We start from the raw sequence: 24,778 nt of genomic DNA, 5'->3' as shown, positions 1-24,778 counted from the left end.
TACTCTATGTTGTATGTTGAAGTAATCAAAAATATATAATCATGTAATCCTTACTGTAAGTTTATTTTAAAATTTGCCAGAACATACTGGATGAACCCACACCAAGCACAATACTGAGCCAGTGCCTATAAAACTCAGATTTCCATAAACAAGTCTCACATTTTTGTAAATGATATTTATGTCTCTGAAAAGGTTATTTTTTTATTGCATGTGATGCTGAAACATAACATACGTATGTAAGACTGTACCTACTGCCTTATTTAAGTCCGTTCAAAATAGTATCTTTTTTTTCCAGCTATGAAGGCTTCCCTACCTTCCTTCAAAATTGATGATGTCCTAAGATCTGATTGGAAATTCAGTAACAAATTAATTGGTAATTTTATTAAACAAAAGAGACAATAGCATTCACTAGAATATTATAAACTATTGTTTTATTGTTTCCATGTATGAAGGCCCCACATGCACAAATGTTTTGGCCTAAGCCTTCCTCAGTGCTGTATATGCCAAAAAAAATATTTTATTAAATGTAGTACATTTGTAGATTTTCATGTTAGGTTGATCTTCCTTCCAATCCCTTAAAATGAAAAAAAAAAATCTATCCTGCACTGTTCCTCCAAAGGTTAGAAAAAGACTTGTTTTAAGGTAATTAAAGCAATTTGATAGGGAGCAGTGTACATTTTGCTATTCTCAGGTAAAAAATATTGAATATCTGTTTTACTCCTGTCCTTTATCAAAACAGTTCTGGGTGGATTATACAGGCAAGGGTATCCTTTAAATCGCTTCCTAATTTTGAGTGTACACTTATTCTTTTGAACATGGATAGCCTTCAGGAAGACACATTGAATTGAATTTATTAATTATTCTGGGTAAATATAATATTCACATCTTCAAATGGAAAGGCGTATCCATGTTTCACATACTTCATCAGTGATTTTGGAAATTATTTTAAATCCCTCAATTATGTGAAACATATTAACAAAAAAGGCAATAAAATCTATAAATCAATGTCTTACGATACTTATTTTATTTTGTTGAATGTATAAATGTATCAGTGTAATAAGTCGTTCAATATCCTTTTAGTTCAGTTCAACTGTTCTAATGTTTACGTCGCCTTTTTGTTTCCTTATTTGTACATTCTGTTCTGGAAAGAAATCATTAAAAAAATAAAAAAGACTGAGCCAGTAAGAAAGCCCTGGGGGAAAGGGGAGGTGTCACAATGAAATGGGGCGTGGTTAGACTTGGTTCTCAAATTTCTCTCAGTGCGCAAGTACAGGTCATAAACAATAACAAGCTCATAGCTAGGAGCGAGAGCTAGTTGCTTACTTTACGTTATCATTATAATCAAACGTCATGGAGGCAGAGATGGAACCGGACGAAAAAAGGTAAGATTCTGCGTTGTATGAATTTTTATTACAAGAATGTCGCTACCATGGAAGATCGGTGTTTTGGTCTTTTCAACTTAGCTTTGACACTTGCTATAGCATGCTAACTAGCCACTCAAGTGATATAGCCCACAACTATGATCTCGCTAGCTAGGTATTTATTTCATTTGTTTGGTGGGTGCAGTGGTTCAATTGCCGATATAGTTAGCCAGACAGATTAGCAATGCTTAATGCTTTTTTCGAAATACTGCGATGTCCACAGCGACAACAGTGTTTAATTTTTGCATGTGCAATCTTGACATTTCTCAAACTCTTTGAACCATTGCTGAGCTCTCATGCAGACTAAAATTGAATTAAAGACGTTTGTTATTACTTTTATGTAGGCTATGTATGTGTTCTGTAGCTGTGCATTCATGACTGGCCAGAATTCTAAAAAGAACACACTGATCTTATAATTTTGGTAACGTCATCTGCTCCACCACCAGATAGTGACGTATTACATTTTAATATGTGCCTTTTATGCTTTTGTGTATTATCTAGCTAGATCTCAGTTAATTTTTTTTTTGTCAAGTAAGTTTATTAAATTGATTTAATAGTACATTGGTTGATGTTTTCTAACTAACGTTACAGTAACCTTCTATGGTAATCTTGTATTGTGTTAGTCTAGCAAGGTAGCTGCTAGCTACCCGTTCATTCGTGTAGGGGTTCGCTTTAGTGTTTGCTAAGTTTAGCGCTGCATTGTAAATGTTCGTTCAACAGAACAGGCCGCGCATTCGTTTATCATGTAGTTGTAGAATAAATGTTATGCAAGGAGCCCGTGTGGGTGTGTGTAGGTGTGTGCTAAAGTGCTTATTCTCGGTTATAACCTACAATATCGATTGTAGTTTCCCCCCCCTAGACTACTCAATCCTATAGTTTGGTAGTTGGCTTGGCTATATATGAGTCAGACTTGTGTAAATCTTACCCTGACTCCTGGCGTGTTCGCTTGCGCTCAGTCGATGGGATTAATTTACACTTGAAGAGAAGAAATTGTGGGAAGCGTTACGCTTGCATACCTCACAGAGATGGCGCATGCAGTAGATAATAAAAGTCGTAGCTTGTAGTTGGTTAAAAAAATTTTTCGTTGGACCGAGGTGCGGCAAAAGTGGTTTACCTTGAGAAAGGTGATTAATAACACGTGCAAAAGCATTTCAGCCAGCCCTGCAGGCCCTCCTCAACCTGCGCTGATAGGGTCTAGTTACTGATCAGCTTGGATCCACTGGCCCTTTCAACTCAAATCTCACATTTGTTTAGTGTTGGCAAATCGTTTTGTGTGTGGAATAATGCTGCATGACTGGAGTTGGCAGTTATGCATGAGCCAGTATAGAGCTTTCCCATTACTAATATTCACTACGGTATTGTCCCGTGTTGGGCACAGCACCACCAAAAAAAAATGTGGCTACTGCTCGTCACTGTTTTATAATGTTTCAAATCCGTTTTCCTTACACTTTCCTTATCCAGACATTTTTATTAATGGCTCATCATTTATTTAGGACTTAAGACTATTCTGGGCGCTATCTATTCGTGCTGTACTGATTAAACTGGCCCGAACTGACAACTCTGCAAACACAATATTTGCAAATCTTTAGTCATCGATGGGAACTCGGAGTTTTGAACTTGTGCTCAACACAAAAACGTTCCGCGGGTGCGTTGATGGAGGCCTACTGAACCGAAATACCAGTACTGAATGGTTTGGTACGAATACGTGTACTGTTACACCCAAATGCATGCCCTTGCAGGACAGTATGATGTAAGTGAAGATTTTGGGAGGTAGGGGTGGGCGTGGCATTGGCCTGCCCCACTGAACCAGAGCTCTTGCTGGCTGGACCGCGTGTTATTTTTAAAGCCTCCAATAAGTTAGGATCCCTGTTGGCACAGAGGGTGTGTGTGGGAGAGAGCCTGCATTGTTCTGTCCGTAGTGCCCTGATGGTCAGCCCCTGTTTGGAGTACACGGTGTTCTCTTGATTGCGGGCCGGATGCCTGTTTGGTCCGTGGGCCCTCCAAGCCTTCAGATGGGGGGGGGGGGGGAGTCTGTTGTTCTCAACCTTTATATTGTTCCAGGAGCTGGCGTCATTACAAGCTTGTGCAAATGGAAAAGGCTATCATTGCGCAATATTTGGATGACATCCAACCTCTATTTTTTGCAAGGGCAGAAATAAACCATGTGGAAGATTAATACCAGAGGACATTGTGTGTAATTGTACTCTCAAACCACTCAACACAGGCGTTTGTAGCCTGAAGTATTGCTGATCCTAGAAAGGGTCATATTTCAACTTTTGGCGGGGGGGGGGGGCAACAAGCTCTAAATTTTGTTTAGGATTTTTTTTCAGGGGGACACTAACCTCACCACCCAAAACAACATCATAATAGGGACGGACATTAGATTTTAATTTTTTTATTTGGGCAAGACATGTCCCCCCTGCCCCTCCTGGGATTACCATCCATGGATCCCAGGAACGCTTGTACAGTGACAGCAGCAGGCAGAAAATGGCCGCACGGCCTGCCATCAGAAGCAGTTGCATATGATGTTCTAGGGCACAGTGTTCCAGAAAGCTGTTCCCAGCATGGTCTGGCATCTGAAAGTGTGTTGCCTTTTAGGCAAGTTCTTAAATCTGTACAGAGCCCAATGGCGTGAAGTGTTGCAAATCTCGGCCACAGAGATTGCCGTTGTAGACAGGGGCAGAAAAAAATACTATGTGGCCAAATAAAATATTTCTGTAAATTTAACTTATTTGAAGGGAAACTGACGGAGAGCCCGGCTCTCAGTTTTGGGAGTGCCCTTTGCAATGAAATAAAATCCTGAAAAGAAGCAAAGGGGTACAAACTAAATGGGAGGTCAAATATTCAAATATTTAAAATAACAGATTGAAGTGTAAAAAATGTAAATCCCTATGAACAAATAAAAAATAGAAATGTGGGTTACACATCTTTTTGAAAAGTCAGGGAACTGCAAGTATTATTTACATTATATTTTAAATAAATTGCATTACACCATAAGAAGATTTTCATTTTCCCTTCCCGTTTTCTACCGTACCATTTCTCCATCTTGTTCAGTTCTGTTTTAAATCCCTAGCCTATCTGTTCTTTGCTTTATCTCTCTCACCACTATCCAGCTGGAATTCCTTGGACCATTGCCAAAAAGTTTTTTTTTTGTTTTTTTTGTTTTTTTTAAAAAGGTATTCGTGGATAGAATCCAGCTAATTGGGCTTGGAAGGCAATGTCAGAAAATATTTGGCTAACCACTGCAACTCTATCACATTTACTTTTTCCCGCACATTTTCTCACACACATTCTTTCTCTCTCTCTCTCACACACACGCGCGCACACACACAAACACACACAGGATCAAGTGCAGTGAGACGAGAGTGTAGTGCGATATTTTTCTTGTGGGAGTTTAACTGTGTTTGGGGAATTGCTCTTTCAGCCATTCGGTTTAAAAATAACACAAGTTGTACGTGTCTATTTTCACATCAGTATTATGAAGCTGTGCCACACATTTCACAACATGGCTGGCTACATACTTGCCAGAGTAACAAACTGTGTGCAACGCTATGAAGCTCTAATGTAGCTGCAAGAGCATACCCACACGGGTTTAGCACTGCCAATGAATGGATGCTGATGCTCATGTATTAGGCTGTTGTGCAATCATTGTGAATGCATTGTGGACCGAGAAGGGAGGTTTAGAGAAGGAAAAAGAAGTTCATTTTAGTTGTCTGTTGAAAGGATGATTTTATATGCGGTAGGAATATAGTTTGATGTTAAATTTTTAAGTTTCAGTTAAGTAGGCCTGGATGAAACATGTAGCCTATCTTCTTTTATAAGAAAGAACACATGTTAATAGGCTTTACCAATGTATTTAGGGCCCGAGAGGTTGCAGTAGGCTATGTCATGAATTCAGGGTTGCACAGGGTCTTATGAATTACAAGGTAATTCCTTTAGCCAGGTGAAATATCATGTAGCCCCAATTGCCTTTTTTCATTACAGTTTGATATGGAAAAGGGATGACAAATTAAAAATTTGTGAAAATCATTCATTGATTCTTAAACTTTTCTGAGATGGTTGCCATTATCTCTCCGACTCTCATATATCTGTGACCACTAATACACATACATTCTCTTAACCTCCCAATTCACTTTTGCCTGTCTCGGTAGCTAGCCATCAACAGTTCACCGTGTGACCTGCGAGTGTGATCGCTGTGAAGTTCATTTTATATGGCAGCCAAAAAATATTTGACACCGTAGGCATTATCAACTCCCGGGGGCTCCAGAGTAAATCATTTTGCTGTCCTGTCAGCCTGTCCTTTTGGTGGCATTTAGAGAGCAGCCAGATTTTCAGGCCCAAAGCAGACCACTGGGTAGCTGCTTCTCGCCCGTTCAAACTGTACAAGCAGGTTTGTGGGAACATGAAGGGAAACACGAGCTTTGCTCTTGGCTCAGTGTCGCTGTCCTGTACACTGCATGATGGCTTGCCCCCTCAGTGGACATGGGCTTTGTGTTCTGCTTTGCACTGAAAATGGCTCGTATTTTATAATCAGTGTATTTTATGTTCTATATATACTGCAGAAATGAATATTCTATTCTATACACACTGCAGAAATGCATATTGACCATTCAGCTGGCAGGACTTAGTAAGCATCTGGGTGTTATGTTCCTATAGTACCACCCTTGGTGCCTTTTAATGAGGGTTTATGCAGACTTGAGAGATTTACAGATTGACATTTAGATTTACATTTAGAACTTAGGTTTCTGATATCACTTGGCATACACTTTAAGGCCAAATAATTGGCAATAAGACACTGAAATGCTTTTGAAGTACTGTCCAGAATATGTAAATGTTAATGTGAATATCCAGTCCTGATATTCTTTTGTGAAGATAACTAAAATGGCACCAATTACGAAAGATGAAGGGAATTATGCCCCTTCCTGTTTATTTGCATGAGACATCAAAAGAAGGAGCTTTATATCCATCCATTTCTTCAGAAACCAAGTATTGGTTTAACATGTCAATGTTATGCCAATAATTGACCACAAAAAATATAGACATTTGGAAAGTATTTAAGACAAATTAAGACCTTTTAAGTCCTTTAGAAAAGTGAATTTCAAACACTTCATTAGGACTTTTGAAGGATTTGCAGAAAGCCTTTTAAAGACCACAAAGATGGAAGTGTGTGAATGGGATTGTGGGGACAGATTTGGAATGAGCCCTGTTGGGACCTGCCTGAGACTCTCACATGAAACGGGCTGTACTGTTCCCCTGTGATGTTGTGTCTTTCCCTCCTCACAGGTGGGAGGGCCGTCTGCTGCACATAAAGACGTTTGGCCGCCGTTTCATTTCGCTCCGTCGGGCTGATAATGGCAGCAAAGGGCGAAAGCCTCGCAGGAACGCACAGCCACAGATGACTGCGCGGTCTTCGTGTCAGCGGCTAGCGCGGTGCGCAGGCTTTTGCGTTTGGCATCCTCTCGCTGTTCGTCTTGGCAGCGCGTCAAACCGTCGCCCACGAAACGCGCTGGGACTGACAAACCGACTGTTAGAATTTTGCTTCCGCGCTTGCTTGGGGCTGGTGGAAATTTACTCGACAGCTGCCCTAGATGAATGGTGAGGGGGCTGGAGGGGGCGGAGAGCGTTGGCTGGTTCTGTAAGCGCTGCTGAGAATTCGGTTTTGCAGTCTTGAGAGCCCTCCGGAGCAGACCGCTGGGACCAATGCCTGCCAAGACTTCTTTGCTCCTACAAATGTTCAGTTCCCTCACGCCACATAGCAGGGCTGCTCTCTGGCCCTGCGTTAGGCTGAGAAAGAAATCCCACCCCATCGCAGGATTAGGGGAACTCCGGAGTCTTGATCTAAGGGGTTGAAGTTCTAGTTTGCAAGATTTCTGCACCACATTGAGTAACAGCAGCACCTTTGGTCAATTGGGCAACCGAGATTCGATTGCTAAGGCAGGTGCTATTTGATTTACTCAGGACAATCCAATACGTGCACTTCTGCGCTCTGCCGGCCTGGGGCAGTTGGAGAGCTTTTTACAGTGCTCACTCGTACATAATTGGCAGTCAGGACACAATGTAAAATACTGTGCAATAACGGTCTCTGGCACGTGGCCTCTGAAGCATGGTTGTTTACCTCCGCATCAGGTAGCCTATAATTAAAGAGAAAAATACAAAAAGGAAGGCAGTACGCCACACGGTGGCAATGACCATCATTGCATTTGATAATTATCGTCTGGGTAGCCTATATGGCACAGCCCTAGTTTACAAGGTGCTTCGGGGTCAGCGGCACTTGAGCAGCGGATCAGACTAACTTAGCTGAAATGCAGACTGTCGTGCTGGGTTATATTGCAGTGGCATTCCCAACCATGCAGCCCAACACCTGCTGACTGCTGATATGGAAGCCATCCAAGGCAGGTCAGGGGAAGCAAGGCTTTTGCCTTTTGCCTAGAAAAAGAGAATAGGTTCACGTGGGATGGTTTTTGCAGCTGCTGGACTGGAAAAAAGCATCGCGGAAAAGGAAGTAGAGTTCATCCAAGGCATTAACTGCTCTCTAAATCCGGGGGTTTATTACTCTGCATAACATGGCCGACTGTATGACCCACAGAGTGAGAGTCAAAGGCCTGATGGTACTGTAGTGGGAAGTAATGGACCAGTGATTTGGGGAGCAGTGTATGCATTGCTCTTATTTCCTTTTGCCTCCCATGTCCTTCTAAAACGGCAGGGGAAGGATGTGACCTCCAGAGAGCAGTGCATTGTGGGTTTGTTTTCTTCTGGGTCGTTTTCTATAACGTCCTCTGCTAGCACATAATGTGTAAATATTGTCCCAGGCTTCACTAAACAATACAAGGAAGAACAATGCGTTAGCATTGTTTACATTGTATAGTGTGGCCAGCCTGCCTATGTACAAAAACCCCTCGAGCCAGAAGTGACTTCCTCTGTTTATTGCGTTGCTGTCGGTTGCAAAACATGGGTGAGAGTGGAGAACATTAGTAACATTGTGGGGACTCAGGAGAGCCGAAGCCAGTCTGTTACAAGCTCCCGCGCTGATCCTGCTGAAACTGGTCTGCCGGCTTTATGGGCGAGTCCACTTCTCCGTGCTTCTGTGCCAGTTTCGAATTTTGCCTTCAAATTTTTTTGCAGGCCTGGATTGGGGATCCGGGGGTCAGACCTCTATACTTCCTACCAGTGAGATGTCGGAGTTCTTCCCGGTTTGATTTGAATGCCTTTTAAAAGACAAAAGGGGTCTGCCTCAGGCTCCCAGGGGGCAGAGGCTGTCTGACGGAGAAAACCATCTCCCTCGTGTACACTCAGGACCGTTGCGCAATGTCCATTGCAGTGCATAGTCCTTCAAATCAGGGTCAGTGGAGCACTTCTGGTTAAATCTTAACATCTTGGGCTGTCCGCTGAAAGAAAAATCGAATAAGCTTTCCAAGGTACATATATACGTACTACATATTTGACGCACCCTGTTGTTGTAAATCTGTCTGATGTATTCTGGAAAAAAGGACTGTTTAGAATGAAACCCACGCAAGGGATGGACATACTGTTCCAATCGTGCTCTAGGCAGTGCTGAATGGGGTTTAGTTGCTTTCTAACATGTTTAGACAAATAAGGACTAATCATTTGTCACATGCTCAAAATGCGTATTTGCTTTGAGCAGATGTGCATAAGCGAATGTCTCGCTGTGACAGAGTGCACGGTGGCGTACAGAGATGCTGTTAAAGTGAGGCAGTGTTTGTTTAAGTATGCTTTAATCCAGGGCGGGACACTGGAAACAGGAGAGCATGAAGGAGCCATTTGTTCAGCTTGGGGCTATAAAGGAACACTCCGTCCCCCCCCTCCGCCCAAGTGTATTTTCCCCCATCAAAGCCCTGTGCCTCAGTCCCTAATCTCCCATATCATCAGGTGACCTACGAGGCAGAACAAGTGGAGCCAGCCTGCTTCTCCACCCTTCCCTCCTCCAGTGAACAGCGTACGGAGGCGAAACTCTGCCCCCGTTCAGTGCAGGCCAGGCTGGGAACACCACCCGCTCAAACACTTTGTTTTCTGGAGTTTGTTATGCAGGGGGGGCACTTAGACTCAAGTCACTGAAACTCTGTTTTGTTGACTCAACCTTACATTACGGCAGTACAGCACAGGAGCGCCACCAGGCAATTTTCAGGCCCTGTGAAAAGATCTCACATTGGGGCTCACCACCCTCGGGCACTCCTATCACTGCACAATTACCGCACAATTCTGTGAGGGCCCATCTCAGTCAGGATCCTTGGAATCATCCTAACCCCCCCCCCCCCACCCCTTAATATATCACCCCTGGTACTGCATGAGTGAACACAGGGCTGCTTGTGTCTGTGACTGTTGCTAGGCACCGGCGTGTGGGGATGGTGTCAAGCCAAGGTTGCCATATTAAAGTCAAGCTGTTGATCCATTTGCTGACCATAAACTCCAAAGCCAGAGGCCAGATTTTGCTTTTTGGCTCCTGCAGTTGCTGCTTTGTCAGTCTCCTGACTAATGGCTAACAAAAATGGCCATCGGACGACTCCAGTACAGTTTGGCTAGCTGCAGCTTTTAGCGGTTAGCAGCACAGCAGTGAATTGCTGCAAGAGGAGAATGAGATGTTGCAGGTTTTCTGGAGTCAGGAAAGGATTCCTGTCTGAAAAATGGACATTTTGAAAAGCCCCGCTGCCGGGCGGGAATCGACTCCCGGTGGAAAGAGGGGAGAACAGGGGAGGAGTGCTCCAGAGGGAGAGGGGGCGAAGGGTCAGGGGGTGTTGTGGATTGGGGTCAGATGTCATAAGCAGAGTATCAGAGCCCTACTGTTTCCTACACGCGGTGTTGTTTCTGGTAAAATGTACTGAAAATAATTTTGTTAGCTAAGTTAAATAGCTAGTTATATCTGTGTTTGATATGTGACGCTAGTGCGCTTGCTACATTGGGTAAAAAATCAGCTTGAAACTGGAAGAACCTGACACAAAGGGAGAATTATCCCATAGCACACAAGCAGTTTATGGGGCAAAGATGACAGTTTTGCAATGGAGTTCCTGCAATAGACAAAGTCATGTCAAGCAAGGACAACGACACAGTTTATTCCACTCCTAAAATAAATGTTCAGATTTATTTTAGGACTGTTTAAGAATTAGCCTATAGACTGCAGTCATACTACCATGTATCCTGTTCTTGTTGAATGGCTGAAGCTAAGCAAATGTGGGTTTGGTTAATATGTCGATGGGAGACCTGGGAAAATTATGTTGCTTCTGGAAGTGATATTGGTGGGCCAGTAGGGGGTGATTTTCCATTTGGTCAAATAAACCCCAATGCCCAAGTGCAGTGATGGGGACACTGTGCTGTTGGAGACGCCGTGTCCCAGATGAGATGTTAAATCGAGCTTCTGACTCGTTGTGGTCATTAAAGATCCCATGACACTCATTGCAAAGAGCAGGGGGTTCCCTGGTGTCCTGGTTAAATTCCCAACCTGGGTCTCTCAACCTGCCACCTAATCATCCCCCTGTTTAATTAGCAAAAAATTGTTTTCTCGCTCTCCACCTCAGCTGATGTGTGGTGAGTGTTCTGGCACAAAATGGCTGCCATGCATCATCCAGGTGGGTGTTTACATATTGGTGGTGGTTGTAAATGGCTGACCAGCTTGAATCCCTCTCCTCAGGCCGAATTCGGAGTTACGGAAGGTGCGTTCCCGCGACGCGGCGCGGTCCCGCAGGAGTCAGGAGACTGAGGTGCTCTACCAGCTGGCGCACACCCTGCCCCTCCCCCGCCGCGTCTCCTCCCACCTGGACAAGGCTGCCATCATGAGGGTGACGCTCAGCGTCCTTCGCATGCACCACCTCCTCCGCCCAGGTGAGCGCCGATTGGCTGCCTCCCCTGTCAATCCCCGTTGTCGGCCGTGGGGTTGGCTGGCTGACCCATGTGACTGTGGACATCCCTGTTGGCGTAGGCGGTGAGAAGATGGAGGAGGACAAGGAGGAGCCGACAGACCGATTCTTTCCCAGGGCCTTGGCAGGGTTCATCATGGTGCTGACTGAGGAGGGCGATATGATCTTCTTGTCCGAATGTGTCAGCAAACACATCGGTATCACACAGGTGGGTGGAGCCTTCTCCAGTCCCGGATCACATAGATGTTTGTATGTGACTCCTTAAAGGCGCGGCCTGCCTGTGCTGTGTCGGTTTGTCTTTGCTTTTACACTGAGGTTGCTCTCCTGCAGTTGGAGCTGCTGGGACAGAGCATTTACGATTTCGTCCACCCCTGCGACCAGGAGGAGCTCCGGGACGTCCTGACTCCCAAATCAGGTGAGGCTAACGTCACTGCGTCTGCCTGTTTTGTCAGTGTTGTGCGTCTCTCCGCCTCAAGTGTAAACTTTGTCTGTCTGTCTCTTCTGGGAGTGTGTCTCCTGTCAGGCCTGATGACTCAGCCGACCGGAAATAAAGTCACATGAGAACGAGAACAAGTTCATGCTGAATAACCTTTATACGGGTTTTTCCTGTCAGACGAAGGCCATAAAAATTTAATGAACAGCTTAACAGATGTGCCGCTTCATCAAACAAAAACAATACAATCTGGTGGAGATTCACTAGCATTCATTATTTTGAAACGCAGTATAACGATGCTTTGATTGATAATGCAGTGTCCGCTGCTTTCTTGATTTCGTGAGCGAACGTGCCGGACCAGTCCTCTTGTTGTGCAGCTATTTTCAGGCTTCTGATTGGTTTAACCACACGTCTGGCGTGACAACATGGCTGCATCCAGTCAAAAGGACTAAAATAGTGTTCCACCTGCCACTTCAGCTTTCGTCTGATCTGTGTTTTTTTATTTTGTTTACACATGCTCACAGTCAAAAAATGAATGCATACAGCTTTAAGTCAGTTTGTTGTGTAACATCTCTGCTGTTGTTCCCAATGGCCAGAGGTGGCATAGATTCTTTTGTATTTTTTGATAAGTTGTGCAATCTACATGGCCTTTTTCCCAGCTCTTGGTGTTACAGACACCTCTGAACTGAATGTTGCAATAGAAGCACTAGCATTTTCAGAATGCACCACATATTTTTCTGCTTGGAAAATACTTGATTTTGTGACCTCTATACCAGAAAGTTTGATTGTTTTTTTCATATTAGTTTTTGTTGAGGAAAACAACTTTCATGAACCACGTGTTCCACAACTGTAAAATTACTTTCTTTTAGCAGCTAGTCTTTATTTGACATCGCTTTGCCTTTCCATAGGTTTTGATGCCACTGGGACTCGGAATCTAATAACCTTGTTTTAAGGCAATGTCTTCCTCAGTAGCACTGTACAAATCAAACTGAATTAACTGATTTCCATGATAGTTCATGATAGTCACTTCGTATGGATTGGCTGACGTATGCCTGGAATGCACTTTCTTCAGTGCTGTCTGTAATTGACGCTCGCTTGAATAATTTCCTCTCTGAATTTAGAGTTAGTATTCTACAAACTGTAAGGTTGTTTTGTATGGATATATTTCATTCTCGGTAATAATTTGAGCAAGCATTTTATATTCTTTAACAAGTTAACTGAAAAGTAATATGTTAATATGTGTCAATCTAGGCTGTATATTAATTAACCTGTTGTCTAAAGCACTCTGGACACCATCTGCTCATGTTCAGGGAGATAAGCTTTGCTGAGTCTTAGAGTTGCCAGTAATCTAAATCTGTAATTTTTCAGGGGGACTATTTTGTTCTCAGGCTTGCTATCTGGAAATAAAAATCTGTTGAACAAGTAATCTAATTTGTACTGGGTAGCCTTCACATAGTTTTAAGTTCTGTGTTGATTTGTTTGCTCTCTCATCCTCATGCCAACATCCTTTTTTGTGCAACCCAGGCCAGTCCAAGAAGAAGCAGTCAGACCAGTGGACTGAACGAGACTTCTTTCTGAGGGTTAAGAGCACACTGACCAGTAGGGGGCGCACTGTCAACATCAAGTCTGCCACTTGGAAGGTACTTCTGCACTTGCTATTGCAGTCTCACCGCCCTCAGTGTGTATCAGCCTTCTGTGTCTCTCAATCACATCATCATCAGCTAAGGCATGTGCCATTTTGGAGTGGTTTATTCCTGCTGGGACTTTAGCACTTCTGCAGCAATGCTGTTTCTAGAACATTCCAGGAAAGCTGAAAAAAGGGAATCCTTCCAATGGGCTACTGGAAAGTTTTTTCTCCTGGCTAAAGGAAGATATTTAAGTGCAGGGGATATTTTGGAACCTGTATAATTTGATGAATTTAACTTGATAAGAACATAAACACATTTTCATGAGATATTTCATAAGAATTATCTTACTCTCTCAGAAAAAAAGGGTTCTTTGGCTTGTGTCCATAGGGGAACCTATTTTAGTTCTCTGTGGAACCGTCTATGGCATGTGTGAAAAATGTGAAAGCTCCTAGATTGAACCATTTTGCCCAACAAAGAACGCTTGAACTAGACAGGGTTCCTCTATGGCACAGGTATCAACTTTAGTCCTGGAGGGCCACAGTGACTGCTGGTTTTTGGGGTGTTCTCTATGTCACTGATTGGCTAAGGAATCCAAACACCTTGTTCTCAAGGCCTTGATTGGCAGCCGAATTGAAAAGAAAACGCTAAAACCCGCAGACTCTGCGGCCCCGCGTGGGATTCGTTTCAACACCCCGGCTCTGGAGACACAGAGGAGTCTTTTGGAACTCTTTCTTCAGAGAGTGTGTAAACGGTCTTATAAATCCGGCCCTGGGAAGCTGTGTGAGCAGACCAACCGCCAATGCATCGTATACGTACCCCTTCATTTCGTGCAGATCGGAGCGAATGAAGTGTTTTCTCTTCAGCACAGTCAGATCAGCGGCAGAGCTATTGTGTAACAGGCCGTGTGACAGAGCTGGTTTAGTGGGGGTGCACGTGAGCTGCTGGCACAGCCCTGATGTACTGTACTATGCGCGCGAGGCTTCGTGCCAGTAGGGCCCGTATTCGCGATCTGGCACGTAGCTTCCAGGCCCCGCGTAGATCGGCGCGGCGGAGTTCCCGTGTCCCAGTTGCCTAAATTTTGCGCTGCCCTGGAATGCAAGCGAGTTTGGCCAGGCTTGTTTCTGGCTGCGCCAGCGATTGTTTATGTGCCGCGCTTTAAACAGGAAGTTCGTAATTTGACCCAGATCAGCCCGAGCAGTGACGCATGTCTTGAACACAGAGTCTCTTCGTAAAAATGTGGCGTGGCATGCGGTGAGATTAGTCTCAACGGCAAGCAAAAATGTGAGAACTGAGAGCCAAATTATTGATATGGGAAACCACAGAATGTTACCGAAAGCAAAGTGAAGTACAAATGTTGGACAACAACAATCTAAATCTAAATGTAAAAAAAAGAATGTAAGAAGTTTGAACTTGTGTTTTGCTTTTTTTGTGTGCTAGTTATTTTGCTCTCAAAGATTTTTTTAAAAATCTACTGCCATAGTGGCATGGGTTTGAAATAAAAGAGAAAAGAAAATGTATGTGCTGTATTAGCAATGATCAAAGCATGCCATCAGTTCTGCTAAGGTTTAATAATCTGACCCTACCAATTAGTCCATCTGACCCCTTGCAGACTTCAGGGTACTTTTGTCATACTATTTTCATAGTATATTCACTGTCAGCTTTGTCCTGCTGAATAGTTTCATTCAAATCCACCACCTCCCTGCCATGGCTGGGCCTCTGAACAAGGGTCCTCCTCATCCACAGATCAATGAGCTCAGCTCAGATATGTTGAGATGTCGTATCACCAGGTATGGCTCTAGACTTTCTGCCACCTTGGGGGAGCCGGTGATTGCTATTGTGGACTGGGTCTGCGATCACCTACCAACTATCATGGACGCAGAGCATTGTTTTTTTTTTTTTAAACATTTGGCACCCCTCCAGAGGAATGGGGCCCTGGGCAACCACAGGTGACGTCTATGCCTGGAGCCAGCCCTGCCCATCACTCCCGCCTTTCCCTCTTTCCCCAGGTTCTGCACTGCACGGGTCACATGAGGACCTACAGCGGCGAGGGCGACGCATCGCCCCCCGCTGGCAGCTACCTGACGCTGCTGTGCGAGCCCATCCCCCACCCGTCCAGCGTGGAGTTCCCCCTGGACTGCAGCACCTTCCTCACCCGCCACAGCATGGATCTGCGCTTTACGCAGTGTGAGGGCAGGTAGGTGCAGCCTAACACTGACGCTAACCCTGAAGTCATTTACATAAGGTGAGAACGCTAAAGTAGAAGGGCCAAAGCCAGAAGTGTGAGGACCCCGATTAAGCCAACCTGTGGGGTCCTTTCATGCCGTGTGGTACCTTTTTAGTCTTCTTCTAATGTGAACCAGGTGAAGTAAAAAAACTGCATCTTTGTAATTGATATAATTTTCATATTAATTGGCAACATAGGGTAACTGCTTTTCTTCTTTTTTTACATATTTAAAACATTCAAATCGGTATCCAAAATTTTGGAGGCAATTTAGGTTAAGTACATGCTTATGGGCGTACTGACAGCGTTCTCCTAGAGGCTTTGGAATTTGACCCAGAAACATTTTGGTCGGGATCAGAATGTCCTAATTTCTACCTGAAACCCCATCCTACCCCCCCCCCCCCCCCAGCCCCAAAGGGAAAGGGGCACTGGATTAAGTTGACCGCTGAGCAATCGTGTACGAGGGATTGGGTGTTGCTGGATGTGGAACGCGTTTGGCTTGGGCAGGTTCCCGCTGGCCGCGGCGCTGCAACACGAGCGCGGTGTTCCTCTTACACCGTACCCGTGGAGGGGCCGTTATTCCCCACCGCTGCTCGGCTGAGGCGCGCGCGGCTGCACCGTGGCAGTGCGTCCTTGCAGCAGACGCTCCTGTAGGACGGTCGTGTAAACTTAAGGGCCGTGTGCAAAAGCAGGGTCTGTGCTTTCGCAGGTTCCTGTTCACGTGTGATTGTGTCGTAACGGCAGACTGCCGCGGCACACATGGTGCAACCGTGGACCTTTGGTCCAGACTTCGCTTCGCGGTCCAGTCGGTCCACACTTCTGGTACACAGAAACGCAGTCATATAACTTTCATAATTTAATTGCTATTGTCCGTGTTTATGTTCCATTCTTGGCATTGAAACAGTCAGGGAGTGACATTAACATGAGTGCCAGCTAAGCGTGTGATCGCTGGTGAGCCAATCTGATCACCTGTTAATGCTGAGGAATTGCCACCAGCCAGATAGGGAGATGTGGGACAGAGGCCTCTGGTATTGGTGGCTCGCTTGGGATTGCCTGGGGTGGGGCTGGCTGCAAGGAAGAGTGAACGTGCTGTCCAGGTCTGGATAGTGTGTTAGGAATGGGGGGGGGGGGGGGGCGCGTTACCGAGGAGACTCACGTTCAGGATTCGGAAAACAAGATAATGCTCAAAGCTTGCTCTACTGAGATAAGACGCAGTGCACAACTGTACTGAAAAATGACCCTGTGTTCTCTTCTGGTAAACACATTTATTAATAGCACCGATGCAAGCACGCCTGCACGACTTTGCAGAGGTGTCTCCAAACTTTGCGTGACTGAAACTAAAAAGATTTCGCAATAAGTTCTGTTTGGAGGACACATTGGTTTGTTTATTTCTATGTCATCTTAAGATTCTGGCTGGCTAGGATGAATCCTCATTGGTTCTTCTTATTGGATTTTTGTTTACAAGCCCAAGAAAGGTTCTACAAAACATGCTGTGCTCCATGGACTCTTGGATTAAGATGAACAGTAAACATGAATGGAATTCTCTATAAAAGGGTTTTTCAACCTTTTCTGATCCAGGGACCCCCACTGAGGCTCAGTGGCATCCAGAGGACCCCCATCATAAGTAAAAAATAGTTACATATATTTTTTAAAAGTGGTCATATTTTGAAATATTTTCTATGTATAGTTATTGTATAGAAAATCTGGCCATATCTTCAGCCACCCCCCTGTTGAAAACCCAGGCTTGCTTATAATTGGAAAGTGGTTTTTGTGGTTACAGCCCATCAGTTTCCCAACAGCTGTGTTCCCAGGATCCTTCTGGAGGTTTCTCATCCCCCCCTCTCTGCCCTGATCTTCCTGTGCTTACAGGGTGACTGAGCTTGTGGGATACATGCCCGATGACTTGATTGGCCGATCCGCCTACGAGTTCCATCACGCCCTGGACTCCGATCATGTGACCAAAAGCTTGCATATCTGTGAGTGTCTGATGGTGAGAGAGATAGAGATAGACGGGTGGGAATTGATTAATGAGGACTGCATTGTTACAGCAGACCGATTTATGTAAGTGCCACAGTAATTATGCAGTATCAATCATGTTTTTACCATGTTCTTATAGTTCTTATATGACCATCACTTGCACACAATGCTGCACTCACTGTGAGCTGGTTTGATGGGCTTGGATCGATGTCTGTGTGCGTCACCTGACCTGTGACGCTCCGTGCCGCCTGCAGTGCTCGCTAAAGGCCAGGTGTGCACCGGTCACTACCGCTTCCTGGCCAAAAGCGGAGGCTTCGTGTGGGCGGAGACCCAGGCCACCGTCATCTACAACAGCAAGACCTCCCAGCCGGAGGCCGTGGTCTGCCTGAACTTCATCCTCAGGTACCGCTCGGCCACATCTCTCCATCTCCATTACCGTTCTCTCTCCCGCGTTCCATTACCATCGTCATCCTCGCTAAGCTCATGCTTCCGGCTCCTCTCTTTCCACCCCATTCGCTTTCTTTTCTTTCCATCTTTCTTGCTCCCACCATTCTTCCTCTCCCTCCACCTCCATTGCATATCTTTTTTTCTCTTCTTGTTGGAAAGACATTAGAAACAGAAGGAGAGACTGTCAGTATGGTGGAACACTGTGAAATATTTCCAAATATCCTCTCTCTTTCTTTCTCCCTCCCTCCCTCCGTCAGTGGGGTGGAGCAGGCAGATGTGGTGTTCTCAGCTCAGCAGACCCCGTGTCTGGAGACCAAGAAAGAGCCAGAGAGTGAGGAGGAAGAGGTTGTCATGGAAATCAGCTCCAGACTCTTCTTCCAACTGAAAGATTGTCCAGAGGAGCTACAACAGCTGGCACCTGCTTCAGGTGATGAGGTTGTGCCCTTGACAGGTGAGACCTTGACTCACTCACACGCACATTTTCAGTTGGAATACAAATGCGCTGTTTGATTTTTCTTATCTCTCCTGATAATCTTGGTTTCTGCTTGTTTAACTTTTGTAGAACCAAAGGCACTTTCATTCTTCCAGCCACCAAGCCCAGACTCTATCCCAGAATCCCCTCGTGAACTCTGTACCCCAGAGCTGCGGGAGCTCCTCTCACCGATTTTTGATGGGCCCAGTGCCCAACCCTCACCACCTCTGGTGAGACTTCACTACCTATATCTCCACCCCGCTTTCTGTATCCATACCTCCACTTCCTGTAAACGGGCTCTTCTCTTGTAACATTACCCTCCTGCAGCTGTATACTTGTATCCTGTAATCTCAGTCATCACTTCCTGTAATCCTGTTCCCACTTCCTGTAGACCGTCTGATGTGGAGATTCCCTTTCTATGTGCATTCCAGAGCTTGAGTGAGGAGCCATTGGCCGAAGACATGGTTAAGAAGCTCTTTGCTGCAAAACCAGAAGACACCTCCCAAGAGAAAAGCCAGCCATTGGTACCTTCTAGATTATTATAACTGAATTATTTTGTATTTATGGGACACTAATTCACAAATGAAACTTGATTCTGATTTCACATTGAATACTGAAGTGTCCCAAATTGGGTATCACATCAAATATCACAGAAGATGACCTGAGCTAGTTCCAGCCCAGGCTAAGATGTGCCTGGAGGGTTGTATAATTGCAACAGGAACCCACACCATATTGAGGTTTAGCCATTTCCAGATTATTGATGATATGGCATTACACTGTAGTACAATGAAAAAATAAATTTCGCTGACTTTTTTGTTCCATGATCCCCTAGGATGTTGAGAACATGGACCTCGATATGCTGGCTCCATACATCTCCATGGACGACGACTTCCAGTTGACCTTCTTGAATCCACTCCCTGAAAACCAGCTGTCCTCCCCAGACCCGACCACCGCCGTAAACAGAAAACGGTAATTGTCCTGGCAGTTGAGCTTGAAGCAGGTCGTTTTTTTTATATGGGTGCATTCAGTAAGACTGAAATATTGAACAAGTGCGCTGTCTAATGGAAGTAAATTAACCTGATGTTCATTGTACTTGTCCTTTTGTCTCTGTCTTACAGAGCTATGACCGTTGATGAAGAGACACCCTCACAGCACACCATGCCCGAAAAGAGGAAGAGAGACACCTGCGAAGAAGAGAGGCTACTCTTGAGCCACGCTTTGCTGGTGAGAGGAAGGAGGGGATTCATGGGTAGCTTTAGGTCTTAGTATTAGGTTTAACCAAGGTTTAACTGCTACTACAATGTGTACAGAGTTTCCCATACAATTAAACGATAGCCGCTGCACCAAGGCTGTAGGAATTGGTCGAGCCACTACTCACTGTGCATCTGACACGTACCCGTACATGGATGAGCGCTTGGTTTGGTATCAAATCTGGGGGCCTCACAGTCCATAGTGTGTAAGGAGATTGTGATTTCATACAGGCCAGTCTGGTGGAGGCAGATGAAGCAGAGTTGGAGCCCCTCCCATGCCACAGCCAGCTCCTAACGGACAGGGACCCCATCCTGGGCGACACTGCAGGTACAGACAGATTTGGCTGCAGTGATTGGTCTGATGCATGAAACCCCCCATATCAGTGTATATTATTAATGCTTAGTCATAAACAGGAGAGTTTACAACAGTGAGCCCAGATTAAAGGATTGGCCTGTTAATCCTCTTATTTCTCTGTTTCTGGCAGCCTTGATGAGAACATTTTTGCCCCGCCCATCGGACCCTATTGGCCTGAAGACGAGGCCCATCTCTCTGGCTTAAGCTGGCCCATATCCCAGCAAGGGGGGGAGGAGTGGGAGGTAGGCCGACGTCCCAGGCTGGATCCACCAGTGAGAACTCATCCACGTTCCGCACTCTCTTCGCATGTCCAGACTTTTATTCTGCCTCAGCTGCAGCGCTCCGCATCGTCCGTCCACCAACGCAGAGTCCCGCCTGGCAGCACCATGCTCCCATCACTAACCAAACCCGAAACCGAAAGAGGAAGAAGGGGGTTTCACAATGGGACGAGGGCATCTCAAATTGCATCCTCATCCTTCAGTTTTTTACAGGACTGTTCCTGGACCAGATTGGCATGCTTTATTTTACGGTTCAAAAACCCCTGTAGTTGGCAGTAAGGCAGTGGGGGACACCATCACGAGAGGCTCAATGGCATCGTGATGCCACTCTTTTAGTTCAGTTCAGAAGTGTCTGTAAGGGGCCAGCTACTCTTTAAAAGTTAATCAATAATGAATGGTGCTGACAAAGTCAGAATCGGTTAGGGGATTCTGGGATTTATTAAAAAAAAATATACGCACAAGTAAGCACACCCTAAGAAGTACTGGAGTGAAGACACCTATTTGGTTGGTAATGACAACATGCGTTTCTTGTGTGCTATGATCCTCAAAAGAACAAGATTGACATTTGCCTGTCATAGTCTTCACTTCAGTACAAGCCACGTTCTCGTTTTCTCTTTTTTTCATTTTCACGAAATGAACTGCATCAGTTACATTATAGTCTACTGCCAACCAATATTCAGAAGTAACATATTTGTAAATCAAAAATTATACCTCATTACAATATCAGGTAGCATTATTGAGTCATTCTCTCAAACCCCGACAGCTTTTATTATACAAAGGTAAATAAGCCATAACTGTAGAACTAGAGGTGAATAGTGAGCTCAAATGAAAAGGCCTTGTTTTACCTCAATAACACCGCAAGGAAATGTTTGACAGCATATGCACCCCAATACTCACGGTTGCTGACACTTATCAGGTGGACTCACCAGGACAAATAATTCAGTGGCATCTTTTTTTATATCATCTTTTATATACTTTTACTTGCTAGATTTTTTTAAGCCATAGTAATTCAAGAATAAACACATAGAATTAAATGTTAGGTTTTGATGTCAGTACATTCTGTGTGGAGGTACAGAATACAAATGAATGAATACTAGTTTTGAGGGGTTTTTTCTCTCGTTCTGTTATGCTTGTTTGTCTAATCTTATATAGTGTGCTATTTCCGGGCTGCTTCAATTAAAACTGGTTGTTATGACTTTAACATTTTTCTTTAAAGACTATTGTTGCTTGTGTGTGAACCTTGTACAGTGGCACCCTATACAATGTGCCCTACTAAACATTCTGAAAATACACTGATGGAAAGTGACAGTGAAATTTATTTTACCCAGACTGAGCCATTGGGGATTAACACAAGCTGACCCACCAACTGATCAATGTGACAATCTCTTATGTTGGCGGCAGGCTCATTTGCGACTGTGAACAGCAGCCATCTCGATAATGTGTTTTGCATAGGATTTTCACTGTAAATTTGTTTTTGGGTGAATCAAAGAAGATTTTACTGCCATGTAATGAAATGCTTATAATTGCTTCCTTTTGCTTTTTAAAACAAGTTCTCATCTGGTGTGTAACATGTATGTCAAGCGCTGGCTGTAAACTCCCAGAGTTTCTGTCAGTTTCTGACCTAAAATTTTACGGGGAAAAGCAGGAAAAAAAAACATTATTTGTAAATCAAATACATGAAAATGCCTTCTGCCAACAGGTCTTTTTTTATCTGCATACCTCTTTCCTATTTTTAAGCTAGCTTTTTAAAATCCTAGCTTTTAAAAATATTTAAAATGAAAACAGTCAGGTACTCCAGACTGCGATTTGTGATTGTATATCTGTAATATTAAATGTTTACAGAAACATTAAGCTGGCTTTGATAAAGAAAAACGAAGTTGCAGAGCTTGACTGCAAGCTTGTCCAAGTTCCTGAGGATAAATAAGATATCTTCCATGATCAAAATATTGTCATGGGTTAGAAACGCTCGCGTTTATCGTGATTATGATAATTACAGATGATTTGGCATTTAGTAGACACTCTTGTTCAGAGTGACTTGCACTCCTTTCAACTTACAACACAAATTACTGCTATAATCAGAGAATATAATTTCAGATTAAAGTATTTCCCTAATTAACATTGGCAGGGCAAAGCTAATGCTTTGCTGCCCTGTGGAATTACTTTTACGTCCCAATGCTTCTCAAATCAGTTTGTTACAGGTCTGCAACGTTACAGTTGTGCGGAAAGTGCTTTTCTTTATTGCGACTGCTCAATTGTGTTTTCTGTAGTTTTGTTTCACCCACGAGAGAATGCATTTTTGCAATTTGGCGCAGCTTCATGGCATTAAGTCTTTCAAGTAGCCCTACGTTAAGAAATGCGTTGCATTAAAATGCGTTCAAAGCATCCCATGTACTTGTACTTCCATTGTGAATCCTGTTTTATATTCTAAAGTGGCAAGGACATGATACAAACAATTTGTGTGGGTGCCTCAAGTCTTACGTTGCCTAATTAAGACTGGGTAATGGAGGACTATTACGAATAACTACTGCCCGAAAATAAATTGTACCTAAAATGTAAAATGTGAAAATGTTTTCCCTTTTATTTTTGAAAGACAACGTATGTTTTATTTCACATAATTTTCACAGTGTAAACCCATGTATCTATCACTGACTAAAAATAAAGACATTTTACCATTGATTATTACCATTGAGTCCTTTCTTGTAGCATATGTGTGGGTTTTGATACTCATGGCCAGGGGTGTGGCATGAGAAATTCTGGGTCTCTGTAAGCCCCCATAAAATTGTTGACCAAAGCAACCTTTTTAGTCAAGGCCTTTTGTTGATCGCCATATAATATATATATATATATATATATATATATATATATATATATATAATATTACCTGTGTTGCCTATACACTGTGCTGGGTTCAGCTACGGATGCAAAGATCACTATGATGGATCATCCACCTCTCTCATGACTTGAAACGTGCTTTGAAATGGCTCCTGTAGGCCAAAGTTCTGTGTGAAGATAACAGAAATTAAAAATGGTCTATTAAAAAAGATTTCCTGCTTATTCTGCTCAGGTAGACAAAGCCACAGCTAATATGAGCTCTCCAACTTCCTGTATTCAAGAAAGCTGAGTTATGTCTCAAGCCCTTTGCAACTGGAATGGATTACCGCAAAGTTCTGTTACTACAGTGAACTCATATCTGCTCTGTGTGCAGTGAAGACGAAACTACAGGCCTCAAGCCTTTGTCTGGCCAAATCTGTTAGAGGCCATTTTGAACGGTTTCCAAAAACAGTTCAGCAGTTTTCTCAAGCTGTGAACAGGTGTTCATGCAGCGATCCTGGCCGCTGACATCCACCAGTTTTTGAAAGCGCAATGAATACCTCAAACTGTCTGCTGCATGGAGACAAGAATAGGATGCATCAGCTGATACTGCGTGCTGCAGATGGAGGTTGTGCCTGGAAGTGCACGCAGACCTGCTGTTGAAGAAGAGGATGACGTCTTTGTGTTTATGGACTCAGCTGTGGCTGGTGAGAACTAAATACATTTTTGACTCTTGAATTTTGTAGATTATTTTGATATTAAATTGAAGTGCCATTTGTAATTTATAACTTACTTTTTTGTTGTATTTTACCCTCTGTGTGTGTGTGTGTGTGTGTGTGTATTGGAAAAACATAGATGTCAGATAGCTAATGGCAGTGAATGTCTATTCACTAATTAGAACAACTCCGCTTAATTGTTTTGATATTACATGTGAAAAAATATACTGTGGCATACTTGAAGTTTAACTGTATTAATGTAAATTTTCTGCAGTACTCTACAGTATACTTCAGGTATACTTCAGCATAATATTTCTTCACATGGGGCGCTTGTTAGTTTGGTATAATAATATTCTAGTGTAGTTGAGATATAATTAACAATAATGTATTTCACAGGTATACACAGCTGTACTGCTGTTGTGCAATATGTATTTTACAGGTATAATGATGCTGTAATAATAATAATAATAATATAGTATACTGACACTTCACTACAGTACAGGTATAGTAATTCTGTAGTCTGATACAGATCTGCTAGTAATATTTTACATAAGAGCAGCTGTACTGTAGTGCTTGTACCTGTGGCATGATAATGTATTGTACAGGTGTAATTATGCTATAGTGCAGTATAGTTAACTTTACTTTTTCTGCAAACTTCTGCAGACATCCCTTGACTGATACAACTTCCACCACTACCACTACGACTGATTTCAATTCTGCAACTGAAGTACTCACTATACTTGTTGGAAGTAAGACCATTTTAAGTGTCCACAGGCCTTTTGCAGACAGAGCTTATTTTGGGACTCTATATCTTGTTATTAATTTTTTTAAATCTATCATTGCTCATTGAAACAACACTTTAGATTGCCTAACTGAAAAGTGTTTCATAAATATAACATATTG

The 24,778-nt window shown here is 43.7% G+C and overlaps 1 protein-coding gene across 1 annotated transcript; it reads left to right on the top strand.

Moving 5' to 3' along the window:
- The first annotated feature begins 1,226 nt into the window (after positions 1 to 1,226).
- Positions 1,227 to 23,025, top strand: hif1al (hypoxia inducible factor 1 subunit alpha, like). The gene is made up of 15 exons (XM_035384649.1): positions 1,227 to 1,382; positions 11,062 to 11,252; positions 11,350 to 11,495; positions 11,618 to 11,702; positions 13,245 to 13,360; positions 15,355 to 15,542; positions 17,439 to 17,545; positions 17,801 to 17,948; positions 18,251 to 18,444; positions 18,556 to 18,695; positions 18,897 to 18,989; positions 19,298 to 19,434; positions 19,584 to 19,689; positions 19,947 to 20,043; positions 20,201 to 23,025. The coding sequence occupies exons 1-15, from the start codon at positions 1,351 to 1,353 to the stop codon at positions 20,272 to 20,274; spliced, it is 1,854 nt and encodes a 617-aa protein (XP_035240540.1). The 5' UTR covers positions 1,227 to 1,350; the 3' UTR covers positions 20,275 to 23,025.
- Positions 23,026 to 24,778: the final 1,753 nt, after the last annotated feature.

This window comes from Anguilla anguilla, chromosome 12, assembly GCF_013347855.1.
Source record: "Anguilla anguilla isolate fAngAng1 chromosome 12, fAngAng1.pri, whole genome shotgun sequence".
Taxonomy (NCBI): Eukaryota; Metazoa; Chordata; class Actinopteri; order Anguilliformes; family Anguillidae; genus Anguilla; species Anguilla anguilla.
Note: the sequence above shows the minus strand (reverse complement) of the source record. Positions and strands in the feature narration are given on the sequence as shown.

Coding starts and splice junctions, on each gene's coding strand:
- hif1al (XM_035384649.1), top strand. CDS start 1,351: ATGGAGGCAGAGATGGAACCGGACGAAAAAAG. Junction 11,703..13,244: donor CGTCCTGACTCCCAAATCAG/GTGAGGCTAACG, acceptor TGTGCAACCCAG/GCCAGTCCAAGAAGAAGCAG. Junction 19,690..19,946: donor TCTTGAGCCACGCTTTGCTG/GTGAGAGGAAGG, acceptor GATTTCATACAG/GCCAGTCTGGTGGAGGCAGA.